The 17,403-nt window shown below is 41.0% G+C and overlaps 1 protein-coding gene across 11 annotated transcripts in view; it reads left to right on the forward strand.

Moving 5' to 3' along the window:
• The window catches only part of tns1b (tensin 1b), a 247,597-nt gene that overhangs the window by 147,435 nt on the left and 82,759 nt on the right, over window positions 1-17,403 (forward strand). For 10 of the 11 annotated variants that reach the window (XM_039817480.1, XM_039817472.1, XM_039817471.1 and 7 more), the window contains 2 exons: window positions 7,527-7,568; window positions 16,484-16,533. In XM_039817480.1, the coding sequence (XP_039673414.1) occupies window positions 7,527-7,568; window positions 16,484-16,533 (92 nt within the window). Of the gene's footprint in view, window positions 1-7,526; window positions 7,569-10,841; window positions 11,120-16,483; window positions 16,534-17,403 lie in introns of those variants that run through there. The other variant, XM_039817479.1, reaches the window with a different exon arrangement.

Consider the following 17,403-nt stretch of genomic DNA (forward strand, 5'->3'; position numbering starts at 1 on the left):
ACAGACAAGAAGTCAGATGGGGCAGGAAACATGAGCGATCACACAGGTTGTGAAGAAACCCTCATGTTAGCTGAACTTATTTGGAAGAGAAAACGCAGGCGAACAGTCAAATAACTTCAAAACATCAACTGGTGTAAACATCAACCCCAGTTCCCAGACCCACTTCCTGCTTCAACTTTGACCGACTGCACTTGCTGCACATACTGTTTTCCCCGTGCGTTGAAGACTAAAATATCATAAGCAAGCATATGTGAGCAAAACAAAAGGTTTTCTAGAGGAGGTGTGTGTGTGTGTGGGGGGTAAAAGGTTTAATTGTGTAGTAATATCCAAACATTTGACCTACTTAGAGCCTATATTTTATTTTGGTTGTGGTGCACTCAATAGCACCCTGCGGGATCACATGAAGCTGTCGATATAAAAAGGACCTGCAATGGAAAAACTCTTGGATCTGGCTAAACTAGTCTTGCATTGCCAGACCTATCTCCACAACGCTGTGGAGTAAGGTCTGGCTCCACCACAGATGCATTCTGGGATAGGAGATAAAAAAAACTAAAAACACTCTGGGTTGTTTGCGTTTCTTCCGGACGCAGCGACGGTGGCTCTGCAACATAGTCTTGGGAAGGAACTTGTTTTGGTGGAACATTTGCACCCGGCAAAAGAAAATACCACATACAATGTTAAATGAAGTTAACTCACGGTACAATTCAGTACCGTGAGCTATTTAAATCAGCTGGATACATGGTTAAACCTCATTAGCTCTTACCAGTGTATCGCCGTGTGCACCAATCGGTCCCAAAAGGTCCCAGGTAGAGAGGAAATGGTGTAAACATATTCTTTGTAAATCTTTACAATCATTCCCTGAAAGATCCGAGCAGGCCTGACTTACTGCACGATCCAAAACTCTTCAAAACTTCGACATTTCCAGTCTCATCCTGGACAATACATACAATGTACTTCCGTTGATCCACACTGGGGTAAACTGACTTCTCATGTTTCTTGATTTGTGTGAATTTATTTTAGCAAACTCGCCATGTCCCCAAATCTCAGCAATAACTTTGGTGTTTACTTTGGTTCAATGTCATCATAGCTGATACAAATGATGGGGGAAAAACCTACAAAAAATAAAAACACATTTAAAGAGACTATATGTAACTTTTTTTTTATGTTTCTGAAACTCTGTGATTTTTCCATCTGATCATAAATGACCCATAACAGCAAACGAGACTACGCTATTTTTATTTAGTTTTTATTAATGCCTCTGCCCTGGTCCGATTTCCCCCTCAAAGTCACAAAACAATTTACGGCAGGTAGACAGCGCCACAGTAACGCAGGTAAAAGATTAATTTTTGGGCATTTTAGGCCTTTATGTTTATAGGCCAGCTAAAGACATGAAAGGGGAAGAGAGAGGGTGAATGACACACAGCAAACGGCCACAGGTCGGGGTCGAACCCACGGCCTCCGCGTCGAGGAGTGAACCTCTATACAGTGTATGGGCGTGCACTCTACCGGGAGAGCTACCCCGGCGCCCAGCAGGAGATTTCCTTATATTAAATGGAAAGCACTTTAATAAAGCAGTTTGTTCCTTTAATTAACATTGGTAGAAGTTGTCCAAAGTAGAGGCCGGTATCAGTAAACGTCTGTGACAGAATGCAGCTGTAAGAACCTGTTGTGAGTGATTTTCATCATTGGTAGTGATCAACAACAACGGTCAGTGTAACGCTTATCAGTTCAATTTTCTAAGCACAAACGGACATTTGGAAAAACAGAAAAATGGGTTCAAATATCCCATTTTTCATTTTTTTCCACCATGACAAATTAAAAAAATTGGATCTTTAACCTGTTTTTCCAATTTTTGTTTTTCCAAGAGGATCAGAAATTGAGAAAATTGCATCTGAGCTCCAATTATTTAATACTGCAATGGTATTCTCTTCCTCTACTTTGCGAAATATGCAGGTCATTGGTCAGTGTAACGCTTATCAGTTCAATTTTCTAAAAACAAACGGACATTTGGAAAAACAGAAAAATGGGTTCAAATATCAAATTTTTCATTTTTTTCCACCTTGAAATATTAAAAAATTGGATCTTTAACCTGTTTTTCCAATTCTCTGTTTTTTATTTAGAGGATCAGAAATTTAGAAAATTACAAAATTGCGTCTGAGCTCCAATTATTCAATACTGCCATGGTATTCTCTCTCTCTACTTTGCGGAATAGGGTATGCAGGTCATTAACTGTGACCAAAAAATATGGACCAAAAAAAAAAAAAAAACTGATAGAATTTGGGGTCAGAGGTGCAACTGATGGTTTCGAGTGGGGGAGGTGGGGCGTAGCTAGGCGGTACGAGGGAGAGAATAGCATTGCAGTATTATGAATAATTGGAGCTCAGATGCAATTTTGTAATTTTCTAAATTTCTGATCCTCTGAATAAAAACAGAAAATTGGAAAAACAGTTTAAAGATCCAATTTTTTAATTTGTCAAGGCGGAAAAAAATGAAGAATTGGATATTGAAACCCATTTTTCTGTTTTTCCAAATGTCTGTTTGTGCTTAGAAAATTGAACTGATAAGCGTTACACTGACCGTCATTAACTGCATATGGACCATTAAAAAACAAACTGATAGACTTTGGGGTCAGAGGTGCTTGCAACTGATGGTTTTGTGGCGTAGCTAGGCGGAACGAGGGAGAGAATACCATTGCAGTATTGAATAATTGGAGCCCAGAGGCAATTTTGTAATTTTCTAAATTTCTGATCCTCTGAATAAAAACAGAAAATTGGAAAAACAGTTTAAAGATCCAATTTTTTAATTTGTCAAGGTGGAAAAAAGTGAAAAATTGGATATTGGAACCCATTTTTCTGTTTTTCCAAATGTCCGTTTGTGCTTAGAAAATTGAACTGATAAGCATTACGCTGACCAACAACTCCCAGATTTATTCATTCTGAGCGATGAAGCAGGACATGCTGAACAAAATGTTATCGTAACTATTTTTATGTCCGTTACTATTTTGCTACCACATGAGAGATCAACAGCCTGTATTTAGCTCTTCTCGTGAGAACAAATGCAATATGATGCTCAGCTGACTTGGCTCCAGGTAATGGCACAACTCTGAGTCAAAAAAAAAACAAAACCTGAGTATCTGCAATGGATAATGTTTTTTCTTCTCTTCTTTTAAATTGATAGGAATACTGTCCAACCAATATCTGTAGTTGGAGAGATAAGTGTATTCTTAAAAATGTAGTGTGCTGGAAATGCCAGGTTTGTGTTGTCACTCTCCCTGCAGGTGCTGCAGAACACTGGTTTTGTTCCTCTTCTTAACTGATCACATCTTTTGTAATTATGTTTCAATACATAGGCGTAATTTACAACCCCTCCAATAATCCATTCTGGGCTTTTTGGTTGGGTTTTTGGGGGCATTTTTGTCACGTTTTCAATGTTTTTGTTGCATTTTTCAAGGGTTTTGTTGCTTTTTTCAGGGGTTTCTTTTGGACAATTTTTTCATTGTTTAATGTTTTGTCTGTATTTTTGTCACTTTTCTCAATACATGCAGACACGTGTGGACTAGCCAGACCCTCCTCCGCAGCGCTGTGGAGGAAGGTCTGGCAAAGTGCGACTAGAAGCTTGGTGACGCTAGTTTCTGAGTGTGTGTGTGGTGTGGCGCCCCGATGGCTAACATGCTCTCTGTACTGTGTCGTGTGAATTTAGTTCTCGGGGAACTACTTCACCTTTCTCTGTTTTGGACTCTCTGGCTCTCTGTTCCCCTCAAAGCACTGACAAGACATTTTGCTGACATTCGCTTGACTCTGAGCACAGTCCTGGGCCCTGGAGATTTACCTCTTGACTTTAGTCTCAAAGGCACTATGACACAGCAAATTCTCATCATTCGATTCTGTGAAATAAACAGCCTATAAAAGCCAAAATCCAATCCTGGCTTTGTAATTGGTGTTAGACAGAGATTTATCGTGCATGGCTTGCAAGAATTGTCTCAAAAATGATTTAAAAGAAATGATACTATTACTTGACTAAGTGCTACACTTCCCCTTCAATTTTTTTCCTTTGAAGATGGCTAAGAGAAATGGCAAACACTTCCTCTGTGGACTATTTTGCTGATACACACTTTCCCAGGCTTTCTCATGCTTTCTGAATTAATAGTTGCAAGCCCCAACGACAGTACACACACAGAGACGCACACACACACACACACTCCGGCCATCTGGCTGCAATTGTACAAAACGGAAACGCACATGTTAGAATATATCATTGTGAGAATTGTTTGTGTCTGTGTGTGTTTTTCTGGGTGTGCACACAATAGGCTCTATTTGTGTGAGAATGCCTGCGGCTGCACATTTTGACCTCCGAGCATATCCACAGTCTGCATTTAGAGGCTCGAACATCAGTCTGGTTTTCCTTTTCCTTGAAGCAACTCTGTCTTTTATTTGTCTGATATACAACAACACGCAGTGACAGACACACCTACCTGGTAGCGAAAGCAGATGATTATGATTTTGGTAATTTAATCAGAATTCCCCTTATTCTGTGTTGTTTTTCTTAAACGTTGTAAGTTGGTAATGGCACTGGTCAGGATGAATCCAAATCCTCTCATTCTCTCCCTGGCTGGTGGTTTACTCTGGGCGTTTGGACTGTGTTCTGGGGCCTGCACAGCCAGACTATAATTGACTCGCTGCGTTTACTGTTTGTGTTCCACTGAAGCTCTGTCCAGAAGCAGAGCGTCCTCGGTGTCACAGGGCAGCTCTCTGTGTGGGTACTGTCCACAGAGGTGTCAAGTAACGAAGTACAAATACTTCATTACCTTACTTAAGTAGAAATTTTGGGTATCTATACTTTACTGGAGTAATTATTTTACAGCAGACTTTTTACTTCTACTCCTTACATTTTCACGCGATTATCTGTACTTTCTACTCACATTTAAAAAAATAGCCTCGTTACTCCTATTTCAGTTCGGCTTGTTGTCATCGTTCAAAAACACACATCCAGATAAATCACTCCATCCGGATAGAGTGAATTTGATTGTGGTTGGATGAGAAGTATAAACATATCACTCCGACACCCTTTTGGTGTGTACGTGATCCATCGCACCTGCACAGACCCGGTGCCTTAACGACCGTTATCTACCGGACCGAAGGGCGACCAGATTTCGGTGCCTTATTTAGGTACAACTTAAATGCCTGCGCTTCTCTCTGATGCTCCGAAAACGGACGTTAGAGGGAACTGAAACATCGCCGCACGGGACGCTAGTTAACACTACACCTGACAGCAGGTAACGTTAGCCTACCGTTAGCTAGCAGCTGGAGTAAACACCTTTTCAGCCCTTCTGAGTTTGCACGTATGATTTTAATATAACATTATTATAGTCATTATGGCCTTTAGAAGCTTCATTGTGTATTGAAAACACACCAACACACACTGTAGTTTATTCTAACTCAGTCCCACATACACCGTCCTGCTGCCTTAAATTAATTTGTTTAATGTGTGTTAATCCACAGCTGAAAATAGTCCCCAGCAAATGCACTATTTACTCCTGTTTGAGTAATGTTTGCTAAAAACTACAATGCCCAGCTGTTTCTTTTTCAAAGATCTTTTTGTGGGTGGCATTTTTAGGCCTTTATTTTCGACAGGACAGCTTAGACTGGAAAGGGGAGAGAGAGGGGAAATGACATGCAGCAAAGGGCCGCAGGTCGGAATTGAACCCTGCAGCCGCTGCGTCTAGGACTGAGTCTCTGTATATGGGTGCGCGCTCTACCAGGTGAGCTACCCGGGCGCTATGTCCAGCTGTTTTGATTCATATTAGGATATTTAAATTTTCTTGGATAACAACAATTTGGCGGCACCCCTGCAGTAACTCTGAGGACCCCCCTGTTGAAGAGCTCTGCTCTACTCTCCCCCTCCGCTATACCCCCAGCCGGCCCTGCCTAGACATCCATCCACTCATTACTCTCTTTTATTTCTCTCTTCTCTTTCTCCTTTTCTCTCTGTCCCCTATTTCTCTCTCCCCTTCTGTCTCTGTTGACCTGTTTCTCTCTCTCTCTCTCTCTCTCTCTCAATTTTCAATTTCAGTTTGCTTTATTGGCGTGACAAAATCAATACATCTGTGTTAACCAAAGCATAAGAACAAAAATACTCTCTAAAAACTCTCTCTCTCTCTATCTCTCTCTGTCCATAGATGTATCTCTCTCTTTCTCTCTCTCTCTATCTCTCTCTGTCCATAGCTGTATCTCTCTCTTTTTCTCTCTCTCTTTCTGTCCATAGCTGTATCTCTCTCTCTCTCCCTGTCTATAGCTGTATCTCTCTCTCTTTTTCTCTCTCTCTCTCTCTCTCTCTGTCTCTCTCTATCCATAGCTGTCTCTCTCTCTCTCTGTCTCTCTCTGTCTCTCTCTGTCCATAGCTGTATCTCTCTCTCTCTCCCTGTCTATAGCTGTATCTCTCTCTTTTTCTCTCTCTCTTTCTGTCCATAGCTGTATCTCTCTCTCTCTCCCTGTTTATAGCTGTATCTCTCTCTCTTTCTCTCTCTCTCTCTCTCTCTGTCTCTATCCATAGCTCTCTCTCTCTCTCTCTCTCTCTCTCTCTCTGTCTCTGTCTGTCCATAGCTGTATCTCTCTCTCTCTCTCTCTCTCCCTGTCTATAGCTGTATCTCTCTCTGTCCATAGCTGTATCTCTCTCTCTGTCTCTGTCTCTCCCTCTGTCCATAGCTGTATCTCTCTCTCTGTCTCTGTCTCTGTCCATAGCTGTATATGGCGTTGAAAAAGAGAGCTCCACGGATGGACTCTCTGGTCTTGGCTAATGGAAGCAGACTTGTCTCTCTGTGTAAATATTTGCACAGAGGGATTATAGATGGTCCCACGCATTCAAGGTGGAGCCCCACTCTGCTCCAGGCCACATTAGGGCAAAGAATGGCGCTGAGCGTAGCTTCCACACAGCATGAGAGGACATGGCACAACATAGGGCCGGGACCATATGCCTTTCTTCCCGCTTCGATTCTTTCACGATACATGGGTGCCAATTCGATTTGTATTGCGGTTTTCATTAATGGCCATTCTAGAAGTATTGCGATTCCATAGAATTGAGTGTTGGGATTGTCTTTTCCTTCTTTAACAAAAAGTGAATAATGCACTTCTAATGACAATATATCATGAGACATTTCTAAAAGCTAATTGTTTTCTAAGAAGAATGCACATCACATGTCAGTCAGTCAGTCAGTCTGACATTTAAGAACATACCATGGATTTTCTGAATTTTTTGGCTTTCGCTCTGTTTTGCTGGAAACGGATATGGTGTAGTCGCATCGGCAGTACCGTATAAACAGAAAATATTCAGTTGAATCAGTGGTTAAAAAAGAAATTAATTCTGGGGAAAAGAATCTATTTACATTACAAAAAAAAAAAAATCACAAAATGTTTTTTTCTTTCCCCCACCCTTAAAACAACATGACAAAATAAGAGTTTGCAAGGTATGGATTGTTGCAGGTATTGATCTCACCTTCTGTTTCTCTCTGTTTTTGTCTCTTCTCTGATCAGGCACCGAGCAGTGACCTCCCTCTCAAACATGTAGACACCATGGTGAGTTTCAACTTATGTGACCTCTTTTTTCTCTCTCTCTCTCTCTCTCTCTCTCTCTCTCTCTCTCTCTCTCTCTCTCTCTCTCTCTCTCACACACACACTGTTGTTTTATCAGGTCCAGCCATCTCTTTTGCTTAGATTACTGAAGTGAAAGAGCAGCTGAATCTGCCCCTATGTATGACACTGGCAGACAGATGATGTACAGTATTTGATGTAGGAGAGGTATTTGTTATGAGCGGAGAGAGGCGTTCCAGCTGGCGGGAATTACAGCTGCACTTCTTTTACAGTAAATACACCTTATAGCCTGTAACAGCTGAAACCTTTCTCAGTCAAATGCTTAACAACAACTCCTGGTGGATACTTACAAATCATTGTTTGATTTGTCCTCTGAAGTATGGGTGTCCACAGGAAGAACTCTTTGTTTACTGTCGGCAGTTTGGACTGGCCTTGGAATAGTACAAATCCAATTTACTGCCCAACAGAAAAAACACACATCCGATGTTCACTTCAAAGACAAAGTGCCAGCTTTTTTTTTTTTTTTTTTACTAAATGATGACCAATTTATCAAATTGTACCACTGGAACTCAATTGTTAAAACTAGACGATCAGGGGATTTCTGTGCTGGCCATCAAGCCGGGCTGCTGATTCTGTTCCCTTTTAGACCTTTTCTTTGACCTGTTTACAAAGGCCCATCACACACTGTGGGCATCACACTGGGATTAGCTGCTGATTTGTGAGCAGGAAGATTTGTCAGTGCAATGTAATGTAATGCGATTTCTCTTTGTTCTTCTTGTACCCAAATTTGACATATCTACCAGACAAGATATTTGACATATTGGTTGATTACATACAATGCCAACATTTAAAAAATGCTTACTTCTTACAGTATCTGCGCATGGCAACGACAGTATGGTGCCGGTTAGGGAAAGATTGCGGTTATGGCTTGGGCTGCACAATATATATTTTGTTTTACCGCCATGTAATGCCCTACAAAGGCAAAAGACCTTAACTCGCTGAAGTGTGTAACTAAGGAAAATGACTTTAAAGTTATTTAGTTGCCCAGCCTAATGAATTAAAGGTAGGACACTGGAAATATGGCAATTAGTTGTTTTATTAATGAAATTTATCTACAAAAAAAAATGTTGAGCTCAGATGTGACTTTTTGACTTCTGACCTCTAGTTTGAATTTACTGTACTCTGCCTTTGTATTGTCTGCAAAAAGTGAGAAGATCACGCCAAGGCAAAAGGCAATAACCTCCACATTATCAATATTTGGTTGCTGATCACCATTTACAAAATCATTATAGTGTCACCTGTATAAAATCTATGATAATGGCATATATTTTTGATGATTTACAATCACTTATATAGCCATCTACTCATTGCTGTCCTGTTTCTTTTTCTTTTATTTTTTTTTGTAAATAAACCTCAGAATGTTAAAACATTTCTATACCAAAGAGAAAAAAAAACATTTCGCAGATTTCATTCTGGATCACCCCTAAAAACTGGATCTGGTAATAAGACATACTTGACTAAATCCATGACATCCCCATTAAGCCTACTTATGGTTGTTTTAGAACTACTCATGGCGCTTCAGGGTAACGACTCCCTCCTCCATACGTACACCGAAATGAGAGCGTACATGTTTGCCTTGGACTCACTGAACACTCGTCGTCTATGACACAACTTCCTGCGAGTTGTGTTTTGTCTGGGAAAGGAAGGATCAAGTAACCGATTTAGAGTTACCACCCAAAGCCATGTGCCCACTTTCTCCACAAGGACCAAAATAAACACAAATGCACCAGTGTGCCTGTGTGTGTGTGTGTGTGTGTGTGTGTGTGTGTGTGTGTGTGTGTGTGTGTGTGTGTGTGTGTGTGTGTGTGGCTGCTGTTATTGGCGTATTCTTCAGTTTTCTCATCCAGTGTAGTACACAGTGGTGGAATGTGCAGTAAATAAGTATATTTACTCAAGTACTGTACATAAGTACAAATTTGAGGTAGCCTTGTACTTTACTTGAGTCTTTTCTTTTCATGCCACTTTCTACTTCTCCTCCACTACATTTCAGAGAGAAATATTTCACTTTTTACTCCACTACATTCATCTGACAGCTTTAGTTACTAGTTGCTTTACAAGTTAAGATTTTTGCACACGAAACACATATAGTTTATGCAAAACAATGTTTTATTATGTATTAAACTACCCAACAATATAACGGCCTACAAGTCTAGCTGAAAGGATTAAACACATAACAGTTTGGATCGTTTAAAGTAAAGGATCTGAATACTTCGTCCACCACTTAAAGAAGAGCACAATCTTCTCTGTCTCTGTCTTCATATCAGATGGGGGTTTTGCACGGCTCAGGAGTTTTCCCTCTCAGGTCATAATTTGGTCTGCACCTTAACTGAGGGCAGAGCCTGCAACACAGTGATTATAAGTTATAAGTGTGTGTGGGATTGAATGAGTTTGTGTTTTAACTGTGTAAGTATGCATGTGTTGGGAGTGTATATGCATGCATGAGTGCAGCTGCTCCTGTCTGGTCATGGGCATTTGCTGTGTGGTTGCACTGTGATGTCTGGGAGATGTTTACCCGCGCTTCATCGCCTCGGAGCATACAAAAGATTTGTCTTATGACTTCATGAGCTTTTTTTCCTCGCTTCACCGGATCGCTTTCTAGCTCGGTGGGTTCGGTGCTCTTCTGCCTCTTTGCTCCTTTGTCAACTCCCTTCATTAGATTTTGAACTTACTGTATTTCACGTTAAACTGTACTATTTTAAAAAGTGAAGAAGTTCCAAGTTCCCAGTTTTTTTCCTCGAGAGATCTTTTTTGAGATTTTTCGTCCTCTTGTATTTGTGGGAGAAAGGTGAAAAAAATGACATGAAACAGAGGGAAGTTTGGAATACTTATAATACTTATATATGATACTAACATCATATTTAACAAAAACAGCATTCAAGTGCATGGTTGTTTGTAAAAAATGACCTGTGCAAAAGACACAATTGTCTATGTATGTGTGTGTAAAACATGCATCAGACCCTGCATGTTTGCCTAAAGAGACAGGAACGGTTAGCTGTCGCAATTTAGATCCGTACACAGATGAGAGAGAGAGGAGAGGGAGGGAGGGAGGGAGGGAGGGAAAAGTTGAATATGAGGGGTGAGAGATAAAGTGATGGGAGAATAAGTGGGAGGGGGGAGGGTGGCCAACACACAAGGCATAGGGGGAGAGAAAGGAAGGGAGAAGACAGAGAGCGGACAGAAAGAAGGAAGCGACGAGCAGTGTTGTGGAGGAGTATGGTCTGAGCCGGAGCATGCAGTGGCCCGCTGCAAGCAACTGCCCAAAATAGAGCCCTTGGTTTTTTTTTCTTCTTTTTTTTTCCCTTCTTCCCTCCACTGTGAGAGAAAAGGGAGAGGTTTCACAGAGGAAACTTCACTGGCGGACAGAAAGCAGTGAGAGGCAGAGGGAGATGGAGATGGACCGAGGAGGGTCTCTGAGAAGGCGGCTCTCCTCTCTGAGGGGGGCATGGCGATGGAGTACGGGTTACCTTTTCAGGAAGGTAGGACGCAGTGGAGGGGCGGATGGATGGATGGATGGATGGATGGATGGATGGATGGATGGATGGATGGATGGATGGATTTACTCAACACGGGTCCTGTAGCTTGAACTTTTCTTGTCTGCTCCCTCATTGCTTTTTTTTTTTTCCTCTTTGTTATAGAACAGTTTCTCTCGTCTCCTTCGCGGACTTTTACCAGCCCCCAATGTCTTTCGCCCTCCCTCCCTCCCTCCCTCCCTCCTTTGCTCTTTCTCAGATGGTTAATTTGAATGGCCTGCTTGTAAAGTCAACCTCCACAGATGGTTTTAATCTGGAAACAGGCCTGCTGGACCCCCCACTCCAGTTCCCACCTCCTCCTCCTCCTCCTCCTCCTCCTCACCCGCTACCTCACCCCCCCACCCCACCCACCACCCCACTTCCCCACCTCTCTTTCCCAACATAACTTCTCGAAGGAGAAGTCTTAGCGTGCGGATTGTGTGATGTTCAGGAGCTTGTGTCTTCTACTTGAAATCTTGCACCTAGGATTTAGAAAATGGATTCAGTGCTATTCATGGCTGCACAGAACACCCCATTCATAGAATCACGGCACTTGATCATCACGATGTCTTTCAACTTTTCACTGACAAGAACATCAGTGTGACCACAGAAACAATTATTGTCTTATTACTGACCGACACTGCGAGACTTTTATTCACCCAGATGGTTGCACTTTAACATAAACATCGTGGCTCATATAATGCTCTGCACACCAATTCAGACTAATTTAAAGCAAAATCTATGAATCAGCTGCCATCTTTGCAGCACACTATAAACACCATCTCCTCAAAATTCTGTGCCAGTCTCTAATTAAGAAATGAGTTTGCATATGCTGGTTGAAGTGGTGCCGTCATGTAATGCGTGTTGGCGTCCAACTAACGGGATTTCTCAGACATGGTTTTCTTGTCATCAAAAAAACAAAAGTGAGGGTGTTCTGATCACCTCACCTTGGGCTTTTCCCTGACTTTCACGTGCAATAACTCTCACAGCTCCACTCAGCACAAGCGTCTGCGTCTGTCTTTGAACCCTCTTTTAGGCCGTTTCTCACTCCTTCATCTCTGTCCTCCTCTGGCGACTCTGCACTTTATAGCCCCTGGCAACATACTGAAACGTTTAGGCCGAAGCACAGACAGAAAGTGGGGGATTTGCTTTGTGTCGCCTCAGTCGAGCCACGGACTCGTGTGAATACTTTGGATGTAAGATGGAGCTAAGGAATTCTGGTGCATAGAAGTTGTTGAGAGAGAGAAGTGGATTTGCTGGGACAGAAAATAACATTGGCAAACACTGTATCATCTGATTTCATTATGTCCGCGTTTGTGCCCGTATGTGTTTGAGTATTTATTCAGTCCTTCCAAGAATTTGAACATAAATTCAACCAATAACTCAATCTTGCCTTTTTTTAAATCAGTGCATGTCAATGTCAAAACAAGACAAAGTCAACCGAACTTCCTTGTAACTACAGGGGTCTGACTTTGTTTCCCCAGAACATAGTTGGTGCTACACCGGGGCTAGATAGGACTAGCCCACCAAATATTAAAACTGTTTCCCTGTAGCCCAACTTACAAATTACATTAATGCAATGTCAAACGTTAGACAGTCCTCCCGGTTTTCTTTTATTTGACTTCTCTTTTCTTCAATCTTCAATTTCATTGTTTTTATTCCACTCATGGAAACAAACATACAAACTTTATAACTGAACCATTAATGATTTACTATATCACATTACATATCCCTGATCGTAAAGGAGCTGAATGAAGACAAAAATATCTTTTTACCAGCACCTTTCCCAAAAGATACAACAAACAGAAATAGATAGGTCAGTTAACAATTCATTTTTCAGACAACGGAGAGAGAGAGAAGACCAAAAAAGAAAAGAAAAGAAAAAATTGTAATTACAATAATAAATTATTTTTTCACCAATTCATCCGGTTCAATAGCACAAGCTTCTTTACCTATCGAGGACAGGAAAACGCTGTTTGTGCTGGTTGTTATTTCCCATGGACTCCATTCAAGAGGAAAACAGTTGCAGAGAAGAAGCCCGGCTGTCTCCAGCGACCATAACCACTGTCGTTACAACAAACTAATTGGTATCCATCATCAACGACTCCATACAGTATATGTTAAATAGCTGGGTTTGTCCTACTGTTCAGTCAGAAGTGAAAAAATCTCTCAGATGAGAGACGACACAGTGAGAGTTTTGATAAATAATCATCAGTAATGTGGATATAATGAGTTGTTAAGTGGGTAAAGGCAAATAATAAAACAGCTAGAGCAGTCTGGCAAGTTCAGAAAATGACATGACTTTACTGTGATGTAACCTTTAAAACCAGGAAACGAGAATACTTATTAACGTGTCATAATGCGATATTACGATATCCAAACTCTAAGACGATATGTAGTCTCATATATCGATATAATATCGATATATTGCTCAGCCCTACTTTGAGCACCTTTAAACAAGTCCAGTTGCACTTAATTTGAACCTTCCTTGGATAACTAGGACCTGGATGACCAACCCGTTCTCCCAACTTGTAAAATACTGACTTACTTACCTGCTTGGTAAGTGTCTCTTAGCGTCAGGTAGCGATGCAAAAATCACCCTTTAGCGTCTGTATGGGACGCACCGAGCACAGCAGCAGCTCAACCGCGGCACTGTAAGATGACGTAGTATTAAGAGCTACAATGGTAGCGAGTTGTATGAAAGACCGAAAATCCGCATAAGGACGTAGGTTGGGGTGGTGGATGAGTCAAACAACACAGGACTTTTACCCAGGAGTAGAGCTGGCCAATATATCGATATTATATCGATATTGTGATATGAGACTAGATATTGTCTTAGATTTTGGATAACATAATAATAAGTAATATGACATAAGTGTTGTGTTTTCCTGGTTTTAAAGGCTGCATTTCAGTAAAGTGATGTCATTATATGAACTTACCAGACTGTTGTAACTGTTCTATTATTTGCCTTTACATACTTAGTCATTATATCCACATTACTGATGATTATTTATCATAAATCTCATTGTATAAATATTTTGTGAAAGCACCAATAGTCAACACTACAATATCGTTGCGGTATCGATATCGAGGTATTTGGTCAAAAATATTGTGATATTTGATTTTCTCCATATCGCCCAGCCCTACCCAGGAGCCCTGGGTTCGTGTCCCGTTCTTGTTCCGCGTGTCACTGAAACGTACATTTCAGAACCCCACCCATGATCTTTTCCTAAACTTAACTTCCTTGCTAGCTAGTCGGCTATCTTATTTTAGCTGGACTTGTAGGACGTTATATTGTTGGGTATTCATTTATAATCAAATATCATATCTTATAAACTACATGTGTTTTGTGTGTAAAAATCTTCATCTGTAAAGTAACTAGTAACTAAATATGTCAGATGAATGTAGTGGAGTAAAAAGTGAAATATTTCTCTCTGAAATGTAGTGGAGTAGAAGTAGAAAGTGGCATGAAAAGAAAAGACTCAAAGAACATGTACCTCAAATGTATACTAAAGTACAGTACTTGAGTAAATGTACTTAGTTACAGTCCACCTCTGGACGTTGTCTTGGTTAGTTTGAACTGCGTGCGCTGAGAGCCAGGCAGGCGTTAGCAGAGCAGGCTGAAACTGGTCCACGGAGGCGAGCGGAGCTCTTGACACCGATGCTCAGCCAGCCGCTGTGATCTAATGGATGGTGATGGATAACAGCCCCCCTCCTGTGTACATGTGACCCAAACACCACAGGGGAGTGAACAGGCCCACATGGCCTTTGACCCCCTGCTGGAGCTGCTTTGAAGGGGGAGGCGAGGCAGACCAGGCATAGTGAAGACAAACACGGTCAATCTCCTTCAGCCACACTTCCTCTGCAAGGCCTCTCTGCTTTGCTTCGTCCATCACATGGTGCACTTTGTGTACAGTGGGTAAAATAAGGCTGCACGACATATCGTTTTTTTAATCGTCATCGCAATATCAACTGGCGCAATAACCACATCGTGAAAGGCTGCGACATATCACGAAAGACACTCAGAGATTTTTTGTGTTAGTTGAAAGACAATATCAGTAAAAAACTGCACTTTATAATGTAACGGTGACTTTTTTCAGTAGTGCCTTTTACATTGAATTCAATTTTCAATAAAAAGAATGTCGGAAATGATTTCCTTTCATTTGTTTTAAATTCAACAAGCAAATTGTTGTCGGCTATTTTAGCAAAATACTGACAGCAACAGAACTGAGTACACTTTAATGTCTGTTTATTTATCGCATGATTTATCTTGGACTGCCCTACTTTATAAACAATAAAATCACAGATCACAAGCAGGTACATCCACAATCAATGGAACTACGTGTGACATGATGGACTTTATGATACTATAGAACCAATCACAATGTTTGTTTCCAATAACTTGCGTCTAGAAAACTCCTGCATCTCGTACATACAGTTTAACAGCTCTGAGCAAACGGGGGCGAGGAACACCTGGCTATACTCTCATCTCCTTCATCTAAAATGCATTTTTGATGCTTTCATATGTCAACAATGTCACTAACATTAGGTTGGAGAGCTAATTTACCTGATGGGCCACAGTCTTAAGAAAATGACACCACCCAAACCAGCATTCAGTCCGACCGGCGATAGTCTATAACGTTCCACTTTCGGGATTGTTCCGGTGCCGTCGGAAATTCCGCCGGATGTCCCCCATTTAGGCCGGCTATCCATTACCTTCCTCTTTCTTTGTGTTGGCATTTTAAACTCTGGTGGATTTGTGAGGACTACGGTTAACTGCTCCTCAGATCTCTGCAGGGTAAATCCAGACAGCTAGCTAGACTATCTGCCCAATCTGAGTTTTCCGTTGCACGACTAAAACTACTTTTGAACGTACACGTTCCACCAAAACAAGTTCCTTCCCGAGGCTGTTTTGCAGCAACAACAGTGGTGTCTGGTAGGTCGGATCTTCTTGTTTAACTGTATATCTTTAAATATTACAGTTATGGCTGGAAATAAGCAAGTTTGCTGATTTTACATCCCGGCAATTCAAATCTACGGCCATTTCTCTACCCGGAAGTGATTTTTGTGTTAACGCGACGTCACAGTGATTCGGTCTATATGGAAGTCATGTCGTAACGTGAAGCAGACCAAGAACTGTTGGAAATGGAGCAGAGTAAAATGATTGATTCTATGGTGCTTTCAGACCAGCTCTGTTGTTGGACAAATAGTATATTTGGATGTCTTTTTACTGTATTTATATTTTTTCTAAGCACTACTGCAAGTATCAAGATTATATGCATAGGCCCATAATAAAGCTCTAGTTTAAAGTTTTTTCTTTGTGTTTTGCAGGGCTCGACAAAATCTTCAAAGAGCATGGAGTCGCGGCGCAGACCATCAAGGTAGGAACTCTATTCTTCTCTTTGAGCTGCAAGTTTCCCATAAAAGGCTTAGTTTGGCTTATTGGACTCTATTTGTTGAGATTATTATTTAAGGAGCTTATCTCCACTGTTTTCTCCAAAAGGACAAAAAGATAACGAAGGAGGTGAAGCAAATTTAAAGCACAATCTTATCCATCCTCTATCACATTCAAGTCTGAGTTATGAAGCATTGAAAAGTTTCAATTGTAATATGATAGTTGCCGGTTCGACCAGGGGGATTAGTGAAGCAACATGCCCCGCCATTGCACCGGACCTCACACTGTTTTGTTGGACACAAAGATATTTGGTGTCGGCCCCTCTCACCTCGGCCCTGGGCGAGTCCCACGTGCTGCCAGTTGTGTAATTAATGTGTAAAACTCGACACCACAACAGTTCGTTCTGAAGTGCTGTGCTAAGCTTGAGTGACAGTTTGATGTCCTCACAGCAAGTCAAACAGTTCTAAAAACAGTTCAACATCTGATATATCATCAGCCAGTGGTGGAATGTAACTAAGTACATTTGTTCAAGTGCTGTACTTGAGTACAAATTTGAGGTACTTGTACTTTTCTTGAGTCATTTCTTTCCATGCCACTTTCTACTTCTACTCTACTACATTTCAGAGAGAAATATTGTTCTTTTTACTCCACTACATTCATCTGACAGCTTTAGTAACTAGTTACTTTACAAATTAAGATTGTTGCACACAAAACACATGTAGTTTATAAAATATGATGTTTTATTATAAATTAAACTACTCAACAATATAACGGCCTACAATTCTAGCTAAAATTATTAGATGATTAAACATTTAGTTGAATAGTTTCTACAATGTGAGGATTTTTCTGCATTGAG

The sequence above is a fragment of the Perca fluviatilis genome, chromosome 12 (genome assembly GCF_010015445.1).
Source record: "Perca fluviatilis chromosome 12, GENO_Pfluv_1.0, whole genome shotgun sequence".
Lineage (NCBI taxonomy): Eukaryota > Metazoa > Chordata > Actinopteri > Perciformes > Percidae > Perca > Perca fluviatilis.